The following is a 25,373-nucleotide window of genomic DNA, read 5'->3' as shown; positions in this document are numbered from 1 at the left end:
GGCATTAGAAAACAAGTATATGAAGAAAAGCAATGAGATTCGACTGTATTTAAAGAAGAGATTGTTTCACCTTCAATTGAAACCTAGTGCAAGTATAATAATCATATTGATACTTTCAACCAGTTGATAGTTGATTTAATAAACTTGGATAAAACTTTCATGGAAATGTTATTACTAGGATCCCTTCCTGAAGAATTGGATCATCTAGGCATTACATTACTTTATGGAAAGAAGAAATTAACTTTTAACGAAGTATGAGCTGCTTTGAATAATAATGAAATTAGAAAGAAAGATCAATAAAAAAATAGAGACATGATAGCTCAAGCCCTTACTATAAGAGGACAAAGTCAAAATCGTAAGCAAGAAAGATAGGTTAAATCTCAATAAAAAAAAAAAAAAGACCTAGTAAAGATAGATGTGTTTTTTGCCAAGAGAATAAACATTGGAAGAAAGATTGTCCAAAGCTATAAAGGAAAGATAAAGGGAAGACTAAAGGAGCTCTAAATGCATGTGCAACTAAACTTGAAGAAGATGAGTCAGAATTTCTTCTAGTTAGTCTATCATCGACACTGAATTTTGATAAGTGGATCTTGGATTCAGGTTGCACTTATCATATATGTCTACATAAAGAGTGATTTTTCAATTATAAAAACCTAAATGGTGGAGTTGTTTTCATAGGTAATGATAGCTCTTGCAAAACAATAGGGATAAATTCAGTTCATTTAAAGAATAGTGATAGACCAACTAAAGTTCTAATAGAAGTTTGACATGTACTGCAGTTAAAAAAGAACCTCATTTCTTTAGAAGTTTTGGAATCCAAAGGCTTAAATATGTTTATACGAAATGGAATATTGAAAGTATGGGTGTTACTTTTGTCGCTAACTTTTCAAGAAGAGTATGAGTGTATAGTTTAAAGAAGAAGAATGATGTATTAGGTGTTTTCTTGAAATGGAAAAAGATGGTTGAAACTCAGACAAGCAAAAAGATCAAGCGACTAAAGATTGACAATAGTGGCGAGTTTACTAGTGATCCGTTCTTAGAAGTTTTCCATGTTGAAGGTATTGTACGTCATTTTTTAGTTAGAGAAACACCACAATATAATAGGGTGGCAGAATGTATGAATCAGACATTATTTGAGAAAGTTCGATGCTTGTTGTCCAATGCTAGGTTAGGCAAAGTTTTTTAGGCTGAGGCAATTACATTTGCAAGTCATCTCATCAACTGTTTACTATCCACTTCAATTAAAGGTGAAACAACCCTTGAGGTATGGTCTGGAAAACCTGTTAATTACTATAATTCCTTACGGGTTATTTGGTTCTATTGTTTATTATTGTACGAAGGAGTCTAAGTTAGATCCAAGAGCCAAGAAAGCACTTTTCACGGAATTAGCTCTAGAGTAAAGGCATATCATCTTTAGTGTCCAAATTCAAAGAAGATTCTTCATAACAAGAATGTTACCTTTGACAAATATGTCATGTTAAAGATAGTAACAAAGAAGACTAATGGTACTCAACAACAAATGAAGCGTACTCTACAATACGTGGAGTTTAAGAAAATTACATCAATAAACCTAGCTAAAGTTGTTAAAAATGAGAAATACATAAATCTACTCAATTTGTTGATATAATGGCCTATGCACTTCCAATTGTAAATGATGATATTCCTTCCACCTATAAAGAAGTAGTCAGAAGTTCAGAAGCTGGAAAGTGGAAGAAAACCATGGATAAGAAATTACAATCCCTTCAAAAAAAATAAACTTGGGAGTTAGTTCAACTACCAGAGAATAAGAAGGTAATTGGGTGCAAATGGGTGTATGCAAGAAAAGAAGGATTTCCTAATAAAGAAGATGTTCGCTACAAGGTAAGATTCGTAGAAAAAGGCAACGCTCAAAAGGAAAGGATTGATTTCAATGAGGTTTTTTCTCCCGTTGTTAAACATTCCTCTATTAGAATTTTACTAGCCTTGGTAGCGCAATTGAATCTCAAACTAGTTCAACTTGATGTTGAAAATCGCATTTCTACACGGTAATTTGGAGGAAATCTACATAACTCAGCCTAAAGGATTCAAGATTACTAATAAAGAGAATTAGGTTTGCAAACTGACTAGATCACTTTATGGATTGAAACAGTCACCAAGATAATGGTACAAGCGATTTGATTATTTTATGACAGTGTTTAAGTACACAAAAAGCAAGTATGATAATTGTGTATATTTTCACAAACTACAAGATAAGTTTTTCATTTATCTATTATTGTATGTTAATTATATGTTGATAACTTTTAAGAACCAAGGAGAAATTAAGAAGTTAAATACACAACTCAATCAAGAGTCTAAAATGAAAGATCTGGGAAAAGTAAAAAAGAGTCGCAGTATGGAGATTAATAGACATAGAAGAAGAAGCAAGGTTAGTTTAACTCAAAAAGTATATATGAAGAAGGTATTACAATGTTTCAACATTTTTGAGAAGTTAAAACCTGTAAATACCCTACTTGCTCCTTATTTCAAGCTTAATGCATCCTTATCTCTATTTACAAATGAAGAACAAAGATATATGTCACATGTTTCGTATTCTAATACGGTTGCTAGCTTAACATATGCAATGGTGTGTACAAGGCCCAACATTTCACATGCAGTTAGAGTTGTGAGTAAGTATATGCATGATCCCACTAAAAGACATTGACAAGTTGTGAAATAGATTCTACGGTCCTTACTAAAGACTATAGGTGTTGGTTTGGTATAATACCCTTGATCAACGTGTGATTTGTTATGTTGACTCTAATTATGCTAGTGATTTGGATAAACGTCGATCAATTACTGGTTATGTCTTTACACTTGCAAAAGCACCAGTCAATTAGAAGTCTTCCTTGCAGTTTATAGTTGCTTTGTCTACTATAGAAGCAGAGTATATAGCAGTTGCAGAGGCTATAAAGGAAGCTATTTGGTTACAAGGATTGCTAGAAGATTTAGATATTGTTCAGAAGCTTGTTGATATGTATTCTGGTAGTCAAAGTACAATTCATTTGGCAAAGAATCCTATATTCCATGTATGGACTAAGTATATTGACATTCGACATCATTTTGTGCAAAAGATTATTAAAGAAGGGAACAAACAACTCCTGAAAATTAGGACTACTGAAAACCCTGCAGATATGATGACCAAGGTGTTGACAACAATCAAGTTCAATGATTATTTTAATTTGATCAACATCCTGCAAGCTTGAATAGCCTCGAAAGGTGCATTTAAAATCGCTATTGAAGAATAAAATATATGGGAAATTTGGTAGGACTTGCTAAATTACCAAGGTGGAGATTGTTGACAAGTGACTCTTTAGGTCCCACATTGGTTAGTTTATTTTCTTTGTGTTTTACCAAAGGCTATAAATAGAAGTTTTGGTTTTAATTCCAAAATCATCCCAAAATTACAATTGTATTAAGAAGATTCTATTATTAGGAATCTTTAATAGTTTTATATTTTTTGTGTAATTGTTCTTTAAAGATAGTGAAAGTGATCAGGAGTGCCAAGGACGTAGGCACATTTACCAAATCTCGTAAATTCTTGTGTTATTATTTTTTTTTATATTTCCATATTTTGTTTTATTTGTTTATTATATTTCAATAGCATAAAGGTTATTTATTTTAGTTTCCGCTATACATCAAGTTTAACTAAGAAAGAGTATGACTGTTCAATAATTTCCTAATAAGATGATCTTTTGAGTAATTTGTAAATGTTGTGCGAGAATTGCATTAATTGATAATGTTTTTATTGGATCCGATCCACCCATGATAGGTTGACTCGATCCATTAGGGTTGCAAATATAATATTAACCCATGATATGCAATATTACAATTTTGCCCTTGACAGTTACTAAAGATAACTGCCACTCTCCCTCTTTATTTAAAACTGGCGTAACTTCCATTGGGTGTAAAGAACTCTTACAACAAAAACAAAAGAAACACAGTACTCTTTCTATTCTATTATCTAGAAGAATTCTTGCAAAAAAGAGAAAGCAAATCAGTAAAGTGTGTTGTGGACATCGTCAGAAGTGCTTCAAATCACCAATTATCATCAATTGTCAGATTTAGTAAATCGAGTATGTTTTTCGGTGATCTTGGATTGGTGGTATTAATTTTCGCTTACATTGGTATCAGAGTCATATTATATTTGTGCAGTTATGATACTGGTGATATAAACATGATTAGGAAGCATGTTTAGAGATTAAATTTGTGTGAACAGTAATTTGCTTTAAAATAATGGGTACGGACGTTTTTGCTTATTGATGGATTTATTGCAATTTTGTGAAATTGATGCTCAGAATCATGTTAAGATGAATTCTGGATATGAGATGCATGTTTAATTAAAATAAATTGCACCAAAATCGTATGAAATTAGACGAAATTCAGTGGCCTATTTTTAACCCAAAACCATAACATTCTTGCATTTAATTCATCGAAATCCGACGACGTCGTCACCGAAAATTTCATAGATATGCATCTACACGTCACGGGCTTCAAAGCCCTATGATATCACCACCATAGGGTGGTCGAAAGACGGCCAATTTCGCTATCAAAATGTTAAGGTTCATATTGCATTGCAAGTCATAATCGGGTTAGGAAAACTCTATTACCCGACCTGATTGGTCAACGAGTTGGTTAAAACCCATTGGTAACGGGTCGACCCAACCCTGTCTTGACCCATGGGTAACTCGGCCAAATGTTAACCGATCAATGGTCAAAGAGTTTACCAATCAATAGTCAACATTTGACCAATGCGTGAGACATTATTTCGGCCCGTAAAGGCATATGGCGGCAGGTGATGACCTAGTTCTGGCACGTAGAGGCACATGATCGCGCGTGAGTTGAGTTTTTCAGCGGGTGGTTGTGCATGAGCCAGTGTTTTGGCAAATGGGAACACGTGCATGCTTCTATTTATGTTTGGCAACTTATATTAACTCAGATTCTATTTTGTGTGATCTGTTTATATATGAATTGAACACTTATAGGTATTATTTTGATCATGGTTTTAAATTATACATTGCTAAACATGTGAACATATGTTGTTTATATTGTTATGCATGTATAATTTATTATTGTCCATTTGTTGGTCATATATAAGGTGAGCATATTGACTAAGGACTACTATCTGAACTATAAGATGAATTCGAAGCATAACTTTTTTACTCACATTTGGACCATGACTGGAAGAATATTAGAACTGAAAAATACGGGCATATACCTAACTTATAATGAAATGATTTATGGACTATTGATGTCATTGTCTGATCATTAGACCAATATAATCACCAATATTATTCAGGATGACGAGGTATTGAACTATTGGGATTGTTTGTATGAGTTAGAAAAGGCAGAAGAGCGAATATAAGAAAATCAACAGCTCTTTCTATTTTCCCAAATCAGCGGAGTGCAAGGCATGTTGGCTATCGCAAACAATGTAGAAACTTTATTTTGGACAAAGTTACTCTGGAATTGTTGAAAAAACAGAAGAGGTTTATTGTCTCCGAAATTAGTATCGAGTTAAAAATCGATTGATTGTTAAAATGTCATGTTTTAACAATTGTAAACCACGGATCAAGGAGAGTTCAGATTCTAGTTCAAGTCAAGAATAGTTATAGTCATTGAATTTCATGTCCATATTTATTTTCATGCGTATTTATTTATTTATTAATACGTTATGGTACTAAACTTATTTAAATTATGGATATGTTGAACTCTATGTTGATATAATATAATATATTTTATGGTTATTTGTGAGAATTCTGAGACTGGTAGAATTTAATTATTCTCATCTAGAATATACATTGACGCGATTAGATTAATTGGTAAAATGTAGAACATTTGTGCTATAGACGGTGATTTGGAACATAGTAAATGTCAACTCTATGCCTTATGTGAAATATTTTAATTTTTAATGCACAATTGCAATAATAAAATGTGTATGTATCTTATTGTTAGTGTTGTGTTGCATATCTCTGTAGTTATATATAGAAATGGCTTCGAAAAACATAATTGCCGATTTGAATAAAGGAGAAAGACTAAATGGGGATAATTATAAAATATGGAGAATGAGAATGTACTATATCCTAGATAAACAGAATGCCTTGGAAGCTGTTAATCAAGTCATGGAAGAGCCTCGGTTAGCTGAGGGGCAGAATCCTAATAATGTCCAACATAAGTGTGATATAGACACTTATAAATCCTGGAAAAAAAAAGATTCGACTGTCAAAGGTATATTCATCAGCTGAATGAATGATGATATTGTTTATCCATATGAGCAATTTGAAACTGCAAATGCTATGTGGGTGGCATTGGAAGAAAAGTTTGGAGGAATGACCATCTCCAAACTTAGGCTGTTAACTATCAAGTTTGATACATATAAGAAAGTTCCTAATAAGCTAATGAAGATCTGAGGGAAATGTCGAACATGATAACTGAGCTAAAGAAAGCTAGGCATGAACTGACTGATGAATAGTAAGTGCAGGTTGTTATACAATCTTTTCCTGATAGTTGGGAGCACGTGAAAGTGAATATGACTCATAATGATAACATCAAGACTTTGATGACATTGCTTGCCATCTTGAACTAGAAGTTGAGCGCCTAGAGGCTACTAAACCAAATGCTCATGCATATGTTGCTGAGTCCAGTTCGAAGAAGTTTTCTGGTTATAAACGAAAATGAAGAAAATCCAAAAAAGGAAAGGAGATTGTCCAAGGACCTGTGAACAAGAATAAACGGTTCAAGCGTAAAAGAGGCAAGCGTTCTGGGAAAAGAGATAAGTCAAAACTAACCTGTTATAACTATGATAACAATGGTCATTTCGCTTATGAATGCACAGAGCCGAAAAAGGTATTACCTTATCTTATCTCAAATTGTGAGATTTATGTTTCCAATATTGTTTTCTTAACTGAATCTTATCCTATGTGGACTATAAACTCAAGAGCCACAGACCATATAGCTCGTGATAGAGCAACTTTCGTAGAATTTCGTCGAATACTAAGGGAAACACGGTGGATATATGTAGGTAATAATATCAAAGTTAAAGTAAAAGGAATGGGCACATGTAAATTAGTTTTACGCGGTGGTCAAACCTTGTACCTACATGATGTTTTATATGCTCCAGAAATTCGATGAAATTTGGTTTCTGTAATGATTCTATTAAAACTAGGATATTGCCTTATTTTCTCTGCAAACTTGGTTAGACTTTATTATGATGATGTGTTTTATGGATGTGGATTTCTATCTGAAGGTTTTATGGTGTTGGACACCTTATATTGTATTAATGATAATTTTGTTAGTTTTTCGTTATTTGCAAATCCTAATAGTCTAAATGTGGATGCAAATAAATGGCATGCTAGACTAGGGCATATTGGCCAAGAGAGAATGAACAGACTGACTCATGAAGGTTTATTAGGACCTATCGTGAAATTGATTTGTCTATTTGTGAGCATTGCCTAATAGGAAAAACTATTAGAAAACCTTTTGACAAAGTTGTTAGAGCTGAAGTTCCTCTACAACTTGTACACTCAGATATTTGTGGCCCTATGAATGTTAGAGCTAGAAAATAAGCATTTTATTTCATCACTTTCATAGATGATTATTCACGTTTTGGTTATATCTATCTAATCCCCCATAAGTCAGAAGTAATAAATTGTTTTAGACATTATATGAATAAGGTTGAGAAACAATTAGACAAAAGAATAAAAGTCTTGAGAACTTATCGCGGTCGTGAATATTTATCTACCGAATTTAAGAAATTATGTAGAGAAAAAGGAATTATGAGGCAACAAAATGGTGTAGCGGAGAGACGAAATCGAACTCTATTAGAAATGGTTATGTCTATGATGGCACAATCGAATCTTTCAATTTCGTATTAGGGAGACACTTTATTGACTGTGACTTATATACTTAATCGTGTGCCCACTAAGTCAATAACTACCACTCCTTATGAGTTATAGACAGGTAGGAAACCTGAATTAAATATGATGTGCCTTTGAAGGTCTGCTGCATATATCCATGACATATTCCATAAATTTGAAAAATTAAGACCAAGAGGCAAGAAATGTATCTTTATAAGATACTCTAAACACTATAAAGGGTATGTGTTCATAGGAGAGGACTCTGATGGAAGAATAACTGAAATAGAATCTAGAAATACGACATTCATAAAAGATGAATTTCCTAAAAATGGTGATATTGATAAAAGGAATGTGGAAAAGGTTCATCTACATGAAACGGAAAAGGAATGTGGAAAAGGTTCGTCTCAATGACTATTAGTTATGTCACAAGAGAAAATGTCTCTACCTGTTATAGATAATAGGAGCAATGAGGTTTTGCTCTAACCTATTTCGGATAGTAGGAGCAAAAATCCTTAATTGCGAAAGAGCGAACATTCTCAAATCCTTAAGAGATGTTTCGAAATTGAAAATAAAGTTTTCATAACTGCTCCTTTTGAAGACGATGAGCCTAAAAATATCAAAAAAGCTCTATCATCCCTCAATAAGGAAAAGTGGCAAGAAGTATTAGAGGAAGAAATGAAATTCATAGAACTTTAGAGTTAGTGGACTTACCGCAAAGTCAAAAACCCATTGGAAATAAATGGATTCTCAAAATTAAACAAAAGGCGGATGGCTCAATAGATAGATATCAAGCTCACCTAGTGGCAAAAGGTTATACCCAATAAAAAAGAATAGATTATGAAGAAACTTTTACTTCAATCCGTGTCATTCTAGCTATAGTAGCACACTTAGATCTAAAATTGCATCAGATAGATGTCAAAACAGTTTTTCTTAATGGAGAGCTTGACGAAGAAATCTACAGGGATCAGCCTATAGGATTTATAGTAAAAGGCTAAGACCGCAAAGTATGCAAACTCTAAAAATCAATATATAGCCTAAAACAGTCATCAAGACAATGGTACTTAAAATTTCATAAGGCGATATTGTCTTATAATTTTAAGATGTTAGAACAAGATCACTATGTCTATGTGAAAAAGTCTGATGACAAATTTGTAATTTTATCTCTTTATGTGGATGATGTGTCGATAGCTGGGAGTAATTTGGAATATATGATGATTATTAAAAACTGATTATCCACAAATTTTGACATGAAGGATATGGGTGAAGTAGATTATATTTTAGGTATAAAAATCAGAAAGGATCATTCAAAAGACTTTTGGCTCTATCACAAGAGCGTTATATCCAAAAGATTCTAGAACGATTCAACATGGCAAACTGCAAGCCCCGTAGATAATCCTTTATCAAAAGGTGATTTGTTGAGCCAAGATTTGTGTTCAAAGACTCAAAACGAAAGAAATGAAATGTCTCTAGTACCTTATTCAAATGTGGTTGGAAGTCTTATGTACGCGATGATGTGTACTTACCCTGATATATGCTTCACTATCGAATTGGTTAGTCATATCAATCAAATCTAGGAAGGGAACACTAGAAGGTTGTCAAGAGGATATTGAGATATCTGAAAGGTACTATGGATTATTGTTTATACTACCAAGGAAAGGATTTACTTATCGTCGACTATTCGGATACGGACTGGGGTGGTGATTTGGACCAACGCAGATCAACTTCAAGTTATGCTTTCTTACTCTAAAATAGGGCCATATCTTGGAGTAGTAAGAAACAAACGTGCATAGTCTTATCCACAATAGAAGCAGAATTTGTAGCATGTTCTGCTTCTGTGCAAGAAACTGTTTGGTTGAAAAGATTTTTTGAGAATTTGGGTGTATTGGACGCAACAGTTGGTCATATAGTTATGCATTATAATAATCAAATTATGATAGTTTTCACAAAGGATCCCAAATTCCACAATAGAACCAAACGTATCGACACCAAATATAACTTTGTCAAAGGCATCATTTCGAAGAAGAAAGTAATGGTATAATATATTTCTACGCGTAACATGATCTTTAATCCTCTAACTAGACCGATCTTAGAAGATGTATATCTTGCATATGTTAAGTCTCTTGGCTTAGTAGAATATGATAGATTACTTGTTGAGTATATATTGTACTTGTAACATAATATTAGAACATCAAAGAATTTGATCCTATTTATGTGTTTGAATTCTTGGTGTTTATGGATATACACATTGTTTTTTGAAAACTCAACAAGATGATAATATCACATAAGTTTGATTGGCTCTCTTACATAAGCAATCGCCTTTAATGTTAAGAAGAGCGTGCAAAGATGAGACATATTTCTTGATTTGATGCCGCTAAAAAAGCGCACTTAGAATATAAGAATTGCTCAAGAAATGAGTTATTTGATATGTCGCCTTGATGATTAATCAAGATGAGATCATGACTTGATAAATTTGAAAATGACCAATTTGGATTCCCCACATCCAAATAACTTGTGAATGTCAGAAGTGAGTTTTTAATTGATAAAGATACCTGCAAGATTAGAAAGATGATTAAGAACTCAGGTTAAGCACTGAGTACAGCGACTGAACTAAGATCTGTATAATGTTGGTAATGATATTTTGAAAAGATACACATTGTAGCACATGATTCATATCATGTGTGCATAAATAAGATGACCGTTTAAAGTAATGGAAGGATGAGTCCCTGCTCCTTCACCGTGTGAGACTTTATGAGGATTACCTCATGATGGTACCGTTTGACTCTTTGTTGTCATTTGATGTTTATTTTTAGTGTTGTCATCTTAGCTTGGAACCTATGGCCATAAATGATTCGGTCTATAGAACATGACTAGAAAAACAGCTAAGTTTAAATTGAGAATTTCGAGTAGAAGAGGAAGACTTACATATTAAGTGTGTCCATTGGCCGGCCAATCTTGTCACTCATATAAGAGATTTGACTTGATCATGGATACATAAGAATATAACATAATAATAAATTAGGGATTAAAGGGAGCTAGTGTTATCGAGTAAGTTTGGGGTGCTGCGAGATTAACACTTTATTTTTTATTTTGGGTTGAAGCGACTATGTTATTCCTAACAGATGTATAGTAAATTAGCTTTCAAGTGTAGGTTGCTTGCAAGGTCGCATGACACATTTGCCAGTATGAATTGCTTTGTTCTGTAAGATTTCTGTGAAAGAGTATTATAATTCGGATCACCCCATCATGTGTGAGTGGAAGAAATTGGATCCGGTTCACCCATGATGGGTTAACCCAATCCATTAGGGTTGCAAATACAATATTAACCCATGATATACAATATTTTAATTTTGCCCTTGGTAGTTATTAAAGATAACTGTCACTCTCCCTCTTTATTTAAAACTAGCATAACTTCCATTGGGTATGAAGAACTCTTACGCCAAAAACAAAATAAACACAGTACTCTTTCTATTCTATTCTCTGGAAGAATTCTTACAGAAACGAGGAAGCTATTAAAACACATGAGAGTTTGCTTTTGAAATTTGAAGTTGATGTTTACAAAAAGGGAAGCACATGTTTTATTTGAAAAAGTCTTAGGTAGACTTAGTATTTGATATTTGTTCAAATCAGATTCTTGCTCCTTAATTTTCTGAATTTTAGTTAGTAAAGTAGTGCCAATAAAATCTAATAGCAGTTGAGATTTATTAGGATTTTAGTTTGGTTGTAAGCCTATAAATAGGCATTCTCATTTCTGAAATGTATTATAGTGTGCCTTCCTTCAATATTTTAACTCTCAATTTCCTTTGTTATTTTCTTCAAAATACTATATTTTCAGGTTATTATAGAAAACCTGAATTTGCCAACATTACAACAGTGGTATCAGAGCTTAATTCCTTCGGGCTGTGAGGGTTATTTGAGTGTAAACATTGTGAGGTTGAGAGAGAGAGATTTCCACATTTATTTATGGCTTCTTCTAGTTCTTCTACTCTTGCAACTCCGATGTTTACAGGAGATCATTTTCACATATGCCCCGTAAAAATGAGAGTTTATTTGAGATCTCAAGGTCTATGGCATGTAGTGGAAACTGATGAAGATCCACTTGCCTTGAGAGAAAATCCAACTCTTGCTCAGATAAAGGCACATAAAGAAGAAAAGATGAAGAAGGACAAAACCTTGACATGTATCCATTCAGGTTTGGCTGATGACATCTTTACCAGCATTATGCACTTAAACTCTCCTAAAGTTGTATGGGATAAGCTAATGAAGACATTTGAAGGAGATGAAAGAGTGAAGGCAAGCAAGGTACTTACTCTTAAGAGAGAGTTTGAGCTATAAAAAATGAAAGATGATGAGCTGGTGAAGGACTACTCAGTAAGGCTTATGAAGCTAGTCAACCTGATCAGATTGCATGGTAAGAATCCACCTGATCAGAAGGTGGTAAAAAAGATTATGGTTTCAGTACCTCAAAAGTTTAAAGCCAAGATCTCTACAATTGAAGAATCTTGTGACTTGCAAAGACTCACAATTTCAGAATTAATTAGCAAGCTTCATGCACAAAAGCAAAGAGTTTCAATGAGAAGTGATGTAACTACTGAAGGTGCTTTTCAAGCATATCACAAAGGAAAGAAGTCTTTCAAGAACAACAAAGGGAAATTTGCAAGATCTTCACCTACAGCAGAAAAAAAAAAAAGAATTTTCCTCCTTGCTGTCATTGCAAAAGAACCAATCATGTTGAAAAGGATTGTTGGCATAAAAATAAACCTCCTTGTAATTTCTGTAATAAAGTCGGCCACACTGAGAAGTATTGCAGGGCCAAGAAAAGCCAATCTCAGCAGCATCCTCAGCAACATGCCAATGTGACTGAAGAAGATAAAAATGATGTTGAGCATTTGTTTATGGTCTCACAAGTACTTAGTTCTCATGAACTAAATACTTGGCTCATTGACAGTGGCTGCACAAGTCACATGACAAAATATCTATCGGTTTTCACCTTCATTGATAAATCAATTCAACCAAAGGTCAAGCTGGGAAATGGTGAAGTTGTGCAGGCCAAAGGAAAAGGGACAATCACTATCAACACCAAGAGAGGTACAAAAATTATCACAAATGTTCTTTATATTCTAGAACTAGATCAAAATCTTCTTAGTGTTGCTCAAATGCTAAGAAATGGATATGCAGTCGCTTTTAAAGAAAAATTATGTTTCATCACTAATGTTCATGGAACCGAAATAACCAAAATCAAAATGAATGGAAATAGCTTTTATTTGAAGCTTGACTTATTTGAAGATCATGTCTTTAGTGCTAAGATTGATGAAAGTATTGTTTGGCATAAAAGATATGGTCATTTCAACTTGAAGTCATTGAAGTTTATGCAAGAAGCTGGTATGGTTGAAGACATGTCTGAAATCACAATCAATGCTCAAACTTGTGAAAGTCGTAAGCTAGGGAAGCAGCCTAGACAACCATTTCCTCATGATACGACCAAGAGAGCTGCTCAGAAGTTAGAATTAGTCCATTCAGATATTTGTGGACCAATGAGCACAGTTTCATTAGGCAGCAATGTGTATTTTACACCATTTATTGATGATTTTAGCAGAATGACCTGGGTTTATTTCTAAAAACCAAGTCACAAGTGCTTTCCAAATTCAAAAGCTTCATGAAAATGGCTGAAAACCAAAGTGGCCAGAAGATTAAGGTGCTCAGAACTGACAACGGAGGTGAGTATACCTCAATAAAGTTCAACATTTTTTGTGAAGGAGCTAGAATTATACATCAGTTGACAGTTCCATACTCACCACAGCAGAATGGAGTCTCCGAGAGGAAGAATAGAATCGTGATGGAGATGGCAAGGTGCATGCTATTTGAAAAGAAGTTACCAAAGCTTTTATGGGCTAAAGCAGTCAATACTTCAGTATATTTGCTTAACAGGCTTCCAACTAGGTATATTCTAAGCAAAACACCAATAGAGGTATGGTCTAGTCTAAAACCTTCTATTAAGCACCTGAAAGTGTTTGGCTCGTTGTGTTACTTTCATGTGCCATCTGTGAGGAGAGGGAAGCTTGATGAAAGAGCTGAGAAAGGTATATTTGTCGGGTATGCAGCAGAATCAAAAGGTTACAGGATTTATAGCTTGAGTGGAATGAAAATTGTGATAAGTAGAGATATACACTTTGATGAAAATTCCTATTGGGATTGAGACTTGAAGAAAGTCAACAAGTGTGATCAAGCCACTCCATCTATTCCTGAACAAGCAACAGAAAGCATAAGTATTGAAGATAAACTCGTTGAAGCAACTTCAAACACACATGTGCTAAAGGTGAAATCATTATCTGATGTGTATGAGAGGTGCAATCTTGTACATGTTGAGCCTACATGTTACACAGAAGCTGTAAGATTTCCAGAATGGATTGAGGCTATAAAGGCTGAAATTGATGTTATTGAAAAAAATGGAACCTAGAAGCTAACAAAACTACCTAAAGCTAATAGGGTAATTAGTGTGAAATGGGTTTTCAAAACCAAATTCAATTCAGATGGCTCAATCTTTAAGCACAAGGCCAGATTGGTTGCAAAGGGCTTTGCCCAAGTTGCTGGAGTGGACTATAATGATATATTTGCACCAGTAGCTAGACATGACACTATAAGGCTACTACTTGCTCTTGCTGGTCAATTGGGATGGAAAGTGTACCATTTAGATGTCAAGTCAGCTTTTCTAAATGGTATACTTCAGGAAGAAATTTATGTTCAACAACTAGAAGGCTTTGAAGTTGTTGGCAATGAACACAAAGTGTACAAGCTACATAAGGCTCTCTATGGTCTAAAGCAGGCACCAAGAGCCTGGTATAGCAGAATTGATTCTCATCTGATCTAGCTTGGATTCAAGAGGAGTGAAAATGAAGCCACCTTATATTTGCAACAAAATAATGATGGTTTGCAACTGGTGGTGTCACTTTATGTTGATGACATGCTAGTTACTGGAAGCAATATGCAGGTTTTGGCCAAGTTTAAAACAGAAATGCAAGATGTATTTGAGATGTCTGATCTTGGCATCATGAACTACTTTCTTGGAATGGAAATTTATCAATACAGCTCAGGTATTTTCATTTCACAAAGAAAATATGTTGTTGATATTCCTAAGAAATTCAAGCTAGATTCATGCAAAGGAGTAGCAACTCCACTAGCACAAAATGAGAAGATTTCAAAGAATGATGGTGAGAAACTTGAAGAACCTTCTGCATATAGAAGCTTGGTAGGCAGCCTACTATACTTGATAGCAACCAAACCTGACTTGATGTTTCCAGTTGGTTTGCTTTTAAGATTCATGAGTTCACCTACCAATGTTCACATGGGAATTACAAAGAGGGTGCTGAAGTATGTTAAAAGTACAACAGATCTTGGCATCTGGTATTGGAAGATAGGAGGAGTTAAACTAAATGGCTATGCTAACAGTGATTGGGCAGGAAGTGTTGATGACATGAAAAGTACTTCTGGCTATGTATTTACAATTGGTTCAGGTGCAATTTGCTGGAATGCAAGAAAGTAAGAAGTGGTAGCACAATCAACTGCAGAAGCGGAGTATATCTCCCTTGCAGCTGCTGCAAATCAAGCAATATGGTTGAGAAAATTGCTTGCTAATCTAGGCCGGGAACAAAGCTCACCAACTAAGCTTTATTGTGACAACAAGTCGGCCATTGCCATTGCTCAAAATCCTGTCCAACATGGACAGACCAAGCATATTAATGTAAAATTTCATTCCATAAGATAAGTTGAAAAGAATTCACTTATCAAGTTGCATCATTGCTCAACTGAAGTGCAACTTGCTGACATAATGACTAAGGCGCTTTCTAATTCAAGGCTGGAGTTCCTAAGGATGAAGCTTGGCATGTCTAAGGCAAATCTCAAGGAGGAGTGTTAAAACGCATGAGAGTTTGCTTTTGAAATTTGAAGTTGATGTTTACAAAAAGGGAAGCACATGTTTTATTTGAAAAAGTCTTAGGTAGACTTAGTATTTGATATTTGTTCAGATCAGATTCTTGCTCCTTAATTTTCTGATTTTTAGTTAGTAAAGTAGTGTCAATAAAATCTAATAGCAGTTGAGATTTATTAGGATTTTAGTTTGGTTGTAAGCCTATAAATAGGCATTCTCATTTCTGAAATGTATTGTAGTATGTCTTCCTTCAATATTTTAACTCTCAATTTCCTTTGTTATTTTCTTCAAAATACTATATTTTCAAGTTATTATAGAAAACTTGAATTTGCCAACATTACAACAGAAGTAAATCAGCAAAGGGTGTTGTGAATATCGTCAGGAGTGCTTCAAATTAACAATCATCATCAATTGCCAGATTTAGTAAATCAGGTATTTTTCCGGTGATCTTGGATTGGTGGTATTAATTTTCGCTTACAGTTTTGTTGTTTGCACTTCATGTCCAATTTTTTATTTAGATCCACAACACTTTCTTTTCTAGTCTCCTCATAATGTTTGAAGGCAATGCATGAGCAAGCGATCAATGAGAGAGCCTCTAGTCTGCTGAGTCCTCTTTAATACTTCTATTATTGTTCACAGGGCATGTTACTGTGAAGTCGTTAGTATTAGTGGTTGCCTGCTTTATCTGCTTCCTATTCTCTAAATTTACTCATTTAACTAGAAATAAGCCTTTGGGAAAGCAATTTTTCATTTTTTAAATCATTGTGCTGCTTTTCAGGTTTCATTATTAATGTTTTCATAGTCAACAATGTACCTTCTTTGGCTTTTTAATATGTCTGTTATCTCTTGACATTTGACTTAATGTTCTGATATGTTAAAACAAAACCATCCTTATTTATTTATTTATTTATTTTTTGTTTAAATTCGAAAGTAGGTAGTAGTTTGATCGCATATTGAAGGTTAGACAAAAAGACACTTAGATTAGGTATTTGACAAATTCTCTTAATTTGATGTATCAGTCTTAAAACATTCCATTTAATATATAGAGAGCTTCTAATTTTTACCTTAAAAAAATGTCTTAATAAGAGGCAGGCACATTCAAAGAGAATGTCAAATGTCATTTCAATATCAAAAGACAAACAGGCATATGAACATAACTTTAGCAGGCACATTTTGCATACTACACATTAGCAGCGGTGAAAAGTAAACAATAGACACTTTGCTTTGGTAACTTCACAAATGGTCCAGGTGATTAAATGTTTTGTTCCCTTTATAGACTTTGCTGGTTAGTTGCATTTGCTAAAAAAACTGAGAACTTAATTCCATAGTAAAAAGATGAAAAATTTAGAAAAAGCTAATTTTTCTTTTTTAACAAGCAACCGTTATTTGACTTGGATTGTCCTTTCAAGATTGAACTCACCACACCAAGTGAGTGAAATTTCGAGTTTAATAATTGACCCCACAAACATTTGAGGTAAATAAAGAGTTTAATTTTATATGTTGTTAATAAATTTTAGGCCTATATTCTTTTGTTTAAGTGTCTCTATTCTTGTCACCCAAACTATCTCTTGAAGGCAAAAAAATAGTACTATTGAAAGCTCAACAATCCCCATTCAAAAACTCAATCAATGAAAAATCCAACTGTATGAAGTTAACCTCTTTGTCCTCACTTGTTTGGGTTCTTATTCAACAGAATCTACCTATTAAATATTCTGAGTTTATCTCTCATTTCTTAACACAAAATTTAAATTGATGTAATACCCCAATGAATTTCTTGGAAACATTACACCAAACCTCACATGGTTTTGGCCCAATAATGGGTTCAATATGATTAACAAATTTGGTCTTCACTGTGAATGGATTGTGATTGTTTCCCCGTCTTTGTTTTCTTGCCGTATTAAAATTTAGTATTAGGTGGTTTAGGTTTCAGAGATGGAGGAAAATAGTAGTCCAATTTCTCAACTATAAGATTTCTCCATTGAAATTTTGAAAGAACACGTTCAGGGCAAATTGCACTAACACTGACACACAAAGTTGCAGGACAATACTACTCACTAAACTAAAAACGTTGTAAAGTTGTATGCTTTTAAATTTCATTTTTCATGATTTAGATATTTGGCAATGGCTGGTCCATTGATCTATATCAAGAACCCAACTGGACCATAGTGATAGAGCCAATGCTTGCCTATGGTCCTCTGCAACATTCCATAATTTCACTCATACAATGGATTTATACCAATATAATTGACAAAAAATTTGATAAGATTAACCATATCTCTTTAAGAAAGTCAAATCTTCAATATTAATAAAGATATGTTTTGAATGATTTTAAATTAATGATAATATGACAAAACCCAAATCCATACAAATTACAAATCACATGACATTACTCCTCTGATGAATTGTGATAATTCTATCTTAATATTCTGAACAATCTATAATTGTTCTTGGAAAATATCCAATCTGAATTTGACATGGCCCAGAGAGGTGGACAATTTTGTTTCGTGGGTCTGCCCTTAACATTTTTTTTTTTTTTAATGTCTTTTCAACAATACCGATCACTTTTTCTTATCTCCATACATTTTTTCATCCCACACGATATAAAAACATAAACATGTTTCAATATTTCATAATTGCCTTGAGAATGAAAGGAAGAAAATAGTAAAAGAAAAGACGGCTTCAAATTCCCTCCTTGAAACTTTCTATTCCATTTTGCTGTTGTTCTTGTTCGTTTCAGGAACTTTTGTTGCTTGTTCTTGCCTTTTTATTCAGCATGAAATAAACCTTCTTCTCAACTTATGACACTGAAACCTTGGGATCTGTAATCTGATACCTTGGTTCCTAATTTTATGTTTTTCATGCATTTCGAAATGGGTTGCATTCAAATGTCTCATTTCGTTCTGTTTTTAATGACATTTGTTGCTTCTCTTGGAGATAACTCAACAGATTCCTTATGGCTTCTTCGAATCAAACAAGAAGTAGTTGATTCTACGGGAGTTCTTGACAACTGGTCACCAAGAGCTCATATATGCAGCTGGCATGGAGTAACATGCTCAGATGATCAACATGTTTTAGGCTTGAATCTATCAGGCTCAGGACTATCAGGTTCCATCTCGCACGAGTTCTCGCACTTGACTTCACTTCAAATACTAGATTTATCCTCAAATTTACTCACTGGTTCGGTTCCTTTTGAGCTTGGACAGCTTCAGAATCTAAGGACACTGCTTCTTTATTCGAACTCTCTTTCTGGTAAGATTCCTCCGGAGATAGGCCTTTTGAATAAGTTGCAAGTCCTTAGAATCGGAGATAACTTGTTATGGGGTCAAATTCCACCAAACATTGGCAACTTGACTGAGTTGAGGGTATTAGGCCTTGCATACTGCCAATTCAATGGGAGCATTCCTGTAGAGATAGGTAATTTGAAGCATCTGACGTCTCTTGACCTGCAAAACAACTTGCTTAGCGGCCGTATTCCAGAAGCCATTCATGGCTGTGAGGAGCTTCAAATTTTTGCAGCCTCAAACAATCTGCTCGACGGAAATATCCCTTCTTCAATAGGATTGCTTAAATCTCTACAAGTTCTTAACTTGGCCAACAACAGCCTTTCTGGATCCATTCCTGCAGAGCTAAGTCATCTTTTCAATTTGAGTTACTTGAATTTGCTTGGGAATCGATTTAATGGTGAACTTCCTACAGAGCTTAACCAGTTGGTTCAGCTGAAGATACTCGACCTGTCGAAAAACAACCTCTCAGGGAACATAAGCGTTCTCAATACTCCCCTAAATAATCTGCAAGTTCTGGTTCTGTCTGATAATGCTTTGACAGGTAGCATTCCAATCAACTTCTGTCTTAACAATTCAAATTTGCAACAACTTATTCTAGCTCGAAACAGGCTCTCTGGTGAGTTCCCTTTGGAGCTGTTGCACTGCTCATCTCTCCAACTATTAGACCTTTCTGATAATAGTTTCGAAGGAGAAATACCACCAAGCCTGGCCAAGCTGGAGAACCTGACGGATCTTGCTCTTAATAATAACAGCTTTTCAGGAACTTTGGCTCCTGAAATTGGAAACATGAGTAAACTGGAAAGCCTTTATCTTTTTGGCAACAAGATTACTGGTGGAATTCCAGTGACAATTGGCAAGTTACAAAGGCTGAGCATTCTCTACCTGTACGATAACCAGATGTCAGGAAGTATTCCGAGAGAATTAACAAACTGCTCCAGTTTAACTATGCTTGACTTCTTTGGCAATCATTTTACAGGTTCCATTCCTGACACTATCGGGAAGCTGAAATATCTTGTGCTTCTTCAACTGCGGCAGAATGACTTATCAGGTCCTATCCCGCCGAGCTTGGGCAACTGCAGAAGTCTACAATCCTTGGCTTTGGCTGATAACAAACTTTCAGGAACATTGCCAGCCACATTCACATTCCTTTCGGAACTGAGCCTCATTACTCTGTATAACAACTCCTTTGAAGGCCCTCTTCCTGCATCTCTCTATCAACTCAAAAACCTCAAAATCATAAATTTTTCTCACAACAGATTTAGTGGCAGCATCTTGCCTTTCACTGGTTCAAATTCTTTGACTGCGTTGGACTTAACAAACAACAGTTTCTCAGGTCCCATTCCTCCTGAACTAGCCATGTCAAGAAACCTAAACCGTCTTCGCCTTGCACATAATCATCTTACTGGCAGCATTCCTTCTGAATTTGGCCAACTCACGCAGCTCAAGTTCCTCGATTTATCATTCAACAATTTCTCTGGCAAGCTAGATCCTGAGCTCTCGAATTGTAAAAAACTAGGACACCTCCTTTTTAACAACAATCAACTCGATGGCGAAATGCCTCTTTGGCTTGGCAGCCTACAAGAAATTGGGGAGCTTGATCTCTCCTTCAACAACTTCCAGGGAACAATCCCAGCTGAAATAGGAAATTGTTCAAGATTACTTAAGCTTTCTCTCCAAGGAAATAACCTATCTGGAAAGATCCCAGAGCAGATTGGTTATCTCACTTCTCTTAATGTCCTTGATGTGCAAAGAAACAATCTTTCTGGAGAAATTCCTTCAACAATTCAGCAGTGCAAGAAGCTCTATGAACTGAGGCTCTCGGAGAATTTCTTAACAGGTTCAGTTCCATCTGAGCTAGGAAGCCTAACTGAACTACAAGTAATCTTGGATTTAAGTAAAAATCTTTTCACCGGTGAAATTCCATCTTCTCTTGGAAATCTTGAGAAGTTAGAGAGATTGAACCTCTCTTCTAATCAACTCCAAGGAGAAGTTCCATCTTCACTAGGAAAGCTGACAAGCCTCCATGTATTAAACTTGTCATATAATACACTACAGGGCCAACTTCCCTCAACCATTTCAGGATTCCCGCTTAGTTCTTTCTTGGGGAATGCAAAGCTTTGCGGCCCACCATTAGAATCATGCGCAGAGTCAGCGGAACAAGGAGGAAGAAAACTGTCAAACGTTGAAGTTATTGGTATTATTGCGGCTATTGTGTTTACTTCAACGGTGATATGCCTGATTATGGTTTATATCATGCTTAGAATGTGGTTAAATTGGAGGAAAGTTTCCATATCAAATTCGGAGGGTGGTCCTGGGAGTGAACAGAGGAAAGAAGAAGAGAAATGGGTTTATGGAGATGAAAAAAGAAGAAATGGTGAGTATTGGAGAATGAAGTCTATGGCATTGGTTTCCCCACAACATGAACACTTTTCTAAAACATGCATATTCCAATTCAATATGGATAACAGGGAAATGGATGATAACTTGGTCTGATCACTTCCAGTTTTTGTTTTAATTTGTTGCGGTTTATTGTTTGTAAAATTCTGTCTCTCTACAATTTCTTTAACGAGTCAAGTATGTTTCAAATGCTTTTGTACCAAGAGTTGAGAGTTTAAAAAGCCTAGAAACATTAAACACAATAGATGATTTCATAAGAGTGGTGTTATTTTCCGTTTCAATTCTTGTTGTCGGCAGCCTCCTGACTTTTGTCTGACGGATGTATTCTGAAAGATTCAACAGGGCAACTACATTTTAACTTAACTTGTACATTTTAGAGAAGTAAAATGGGCAAAGAGAGGACCCTTAATTAAAAGGCCTAAGTACTAATTCCCACCCAAAAGTTTGTTGATTTCCTAGTTCTCATCTTTTAATTAAGAAAATCTCATTTACTCACTCATGAACGATTAAAGTTAACCTAACTCCTTTAAATTTTATTCATTTGTCCCTTTAAACTCTAAAAACTAACAATTTCTCATTATGCCAAGTTTTAAAAAACAACATTTCGCCCTTTATAGATTAGTTTTCAATTTCCAACGACATATTTGAAGCCATTGCCGACGACTTCTTGCTTTCGATACTTCCTCTTCCTCTGACAGTGTCTCTCTTCCCATCTCTCCTTCCTCCGGCTGGTTATTCAAGCTGGGAAGACAAAGTTTTTTGTCTTTCCCAACGAAAACAAGTGATGCATGATCATCAAAGGGAGAAGAGAAGCTTAGGCAAACCATCGGAGGAAGAGAAACCATCAGGAGAGAGAAATTACCAGAGATGGCATCAGAGGAAGCGATCGGATATTGAAGTTAAACTTTAGGGGAGGAATGTGATTTTTTAAAAACTTAGTCTAGGGAAAATTTTGTTACTTTTTAGGGTTTAGAGGGGAAAAGAGATAAAATTTTAGTTTATTTTTAATATTATAGATAAAATGATAATTTTGTCTTTAAAACTAACAGACTTAACCATCTATTAGTAGATGCATAGAATTTCTAAATTAAAATATGGGAATTGAGAATACCACATTCTTTGGGTGGGAATGAGTCCTTTGGCATAATTAAAATGATCGGATGTGCGTCTAGAGTCACTTACATATAATTTCAAGTTCATATAACTTTAGACACTCCAGAGTATATAAAATTATATTCAAATTGCCAGGTGTTGAATTTTAGGCATTTCCAAATTTAGTCATAAAAGTCGAATTATAAGTTTTTAAACATATAAAAAAAGATCATATTGTCATATTTAAATGTTAAAATGAAATTGTAAAATAATTATCATTTTTAATGATTTTTTAAAATTTTAGAATGTGAAAACTTACAACATTAGTTTATATTTTTATTGAATTAGGTTTTAAGTGAAAAAAAAAATTATGATTTATATATTCAATAAATAAATAGAAATATATCATTTATATATACATTCCGTGAGTGTAAAATAGTTATAAAGTCATACCTCAAGTGGGAAAAATGAATATTACTCTAATAATTTATAATTCTAATTACGACAAAAATCAAAATGTGAAACCATATACATGGTTTGGATTTATGTACTAGAATTTTTTTTTTTTTTTTTTTTGAAATTTAGTATATTATTTCTTGCAAAACCAATAGGGCCCCAACTGAGCCCAATATGAGGAAAGCCCAAAAAGCCTTTTCTTAGGGATTTGACGATAGGTAAGTCAGTCAGTCCATTACAAACACCTCTCTCTCTAGTCTCCGCAATATCATTCTCAGACATTATTTTCAACTTTTCTCTCATTCTTCCTTGGGTGGGTTACTTTCACTCCATTAAAGGGTCCATGTCAGATTATGAAGAAATGACAATCCAACTGACTCTATGTTCGTTAAGGTGATGAAAAATAAACCGATAATAAAATTGTGACCTCAGTTGGTCACTAGACTTTAGAAGATACAGTAAAAAACAAGAGTTGAGAAGGAACTATGTTTGCTGCTTATAGATTCCAATCCAAATAGGTTGATGTATATGGAAATAGCAACATCAACCATTTTAGAAGCAGCTGAACCACATATACAGTTTCATTTGTGCAAAATATGGCCGCTCTGCCCACTGCACGTCGCATGCGGATGGAAGTTTTTTGCACGTAAAAATCAAAAAAAAAAAAAAAAAGACACACAAACATTCACGAAAGTTTTATATAAAGAAAGAAGAATGATCTTTCTGTATGTATAACACCTGTTAACGTGGCTGGAACAAAGCACAAAAGAGATGGAGACTGGAAAATAAATACTAAAACAGTAAGAAACAAGGGAGGAGGGGGCTACGAATGAGAGTTTTGACAAAGAGTTTTTTATAGAGGGTTCAGATTAGGGTTTCGGGTGAGGAGACAGTCTTGCTTTGGCTGTTCCATTATTAAATTAAGGCAACTTGCGTTGCAACTTGCTGGAGCTTATCTCTTGTAGGCGTTAAATACTACGCAAATATTGACTGCATTTGATTTCGTAATATTTTTATTACCATACTGAGTTTATGATTATTATGATATATTACTTTGAAAATTTATTAATAATTATTTTGTTTGAAAGGCAATAATAAAATGATATGGGTATTATTTTATTTAATATTCTTAAATATATTAAATGAGAGAAGTGAGGATATTAAAGCAAAACAAATATGGGGGTAAAAGGAAATGATAAGTGAGAAAATATTATAATTCAAAAGGTGGAGGTTGAATTAAAATCCATCCATGAAATCAAAAAAGGAAGAAAAATTGTAACTCTAATTGAAACTATAGGAAAACTACTCACAATTAATATAAAACTACGAAAAAACTATTCAGACCTCAAACTATGACGGAAGATATAATATTATAAAGATCGATTAATATGGAGACTCAAACTAGGTCTCTTCATCTCTTCGCCTTCTTTGTACAATAATGTGCTATAACCCTTTTCGCACGATGACAAGCTAAGATCCCCTTTACCTTCTTCGCACTATGATAGATGGTAATGAATTCAATAGGTGGTGGTTGATAGTGGTGTGAATAATAGAAGAGTAATTTTAATTTAGACTAAAGGTATTTTTATCTTAAAAATTGTTTAAGAATAAAATAATCACAATAAGGGTTTAGGGTTACATGTAATTTTAAATGAATGCAAAGACATTTTTATCCAAAAACGTTAATAAGTAAAGATAAATTTGAGACAAAATCAAGGTGATAATCTAGATATGCCATATATGATATGTCATATCAATTTGATAATACAATATTATTGAAATCTTTTATAAGCTTTCGAACTAAACAAATTAGTATCAATAATAAACAATACATAATCTTTGATTACTTTGAACCATATGCACACATAAAATTATAACGTGGAGTATATTGACATCCCAATCCAATCACTTAAAATGATAATTGGTTTAAAAACAATTTTTCACTTACTAAATATATAAATAATATTTTTTCGCTTAAAATCAAACCCAACTAGTTATAATTACATCCTAATATGTGAAAAAAAATGGACAAAAAATTCATCAAGTCATGATAGTTATGGTCAGATTTTGAATTAAAGTACCAGTGGGACTACAATAGATGGTTTCAATTCCTTAAAAGGCAACCATTTGATAATCGAGGTTTTAAGATATAATTTTTTTGGGTTGTTTGATTACAGAGATTTAACGATTATAAGAGATACAAATCTATATATATAAAGATTTAAAGATTTTATATTCTACATATATAAAGAGATACAAATCTAAAAACATATAAGAGGATAGACGATAAGAGAAAGAAGAAAATTGAAGGATATGACTATCCAAATTTTGTATCAAAGGTCTTACAAAGAC

The 25,373-nt window shown here is 34.1% G+C and overlaps 1 protein-coding gene across 1 annotated transcript; it reads left to right on the top strand.

The window, feature by feature from the left end:
- The first annotated feature begins 18,444 nt into the window (after positions 1-18,444).
- LOC123204141 (LRR receptor-like serine/threonine-protein kinase GSO1) lies at positions 18,445-21,754 on the top strand. Its single transcript, XM_044620716.1, has one exon. It carries the CDS (start codon positions 18,642-18,644, stop codon positions 21,567-21,569), a length of 2,928 nt encoding a protein of 975 aa, XP_044476651.1. The 5' UTR covers positions 18,445-18,641; the 3' UTR covers positions 21,570-21,754.
- Positions 21,755-25,373: the final 3,619 nt, after the last annotated feature.

This window comes from Mangifera indica, chromosome 20, assembly GCF_011075055.1.
Source record: "Mangifera indica cultivar Alphonso chromosome 20, CATAS_Mindica_2.1, whole genome shotgun sequence".
Taxonomy (NCBI): Eukaryota; Viridiplantae; Streptophyta; class Magnoliopsida; order Sapindales; family Anacardiaceae; genus Mangifera; species Mangifera indica.
Note: the sequence above shows the minus strand (reverse complement) of the source record. Positions and strands in the feature narration are given on the sequence as shown.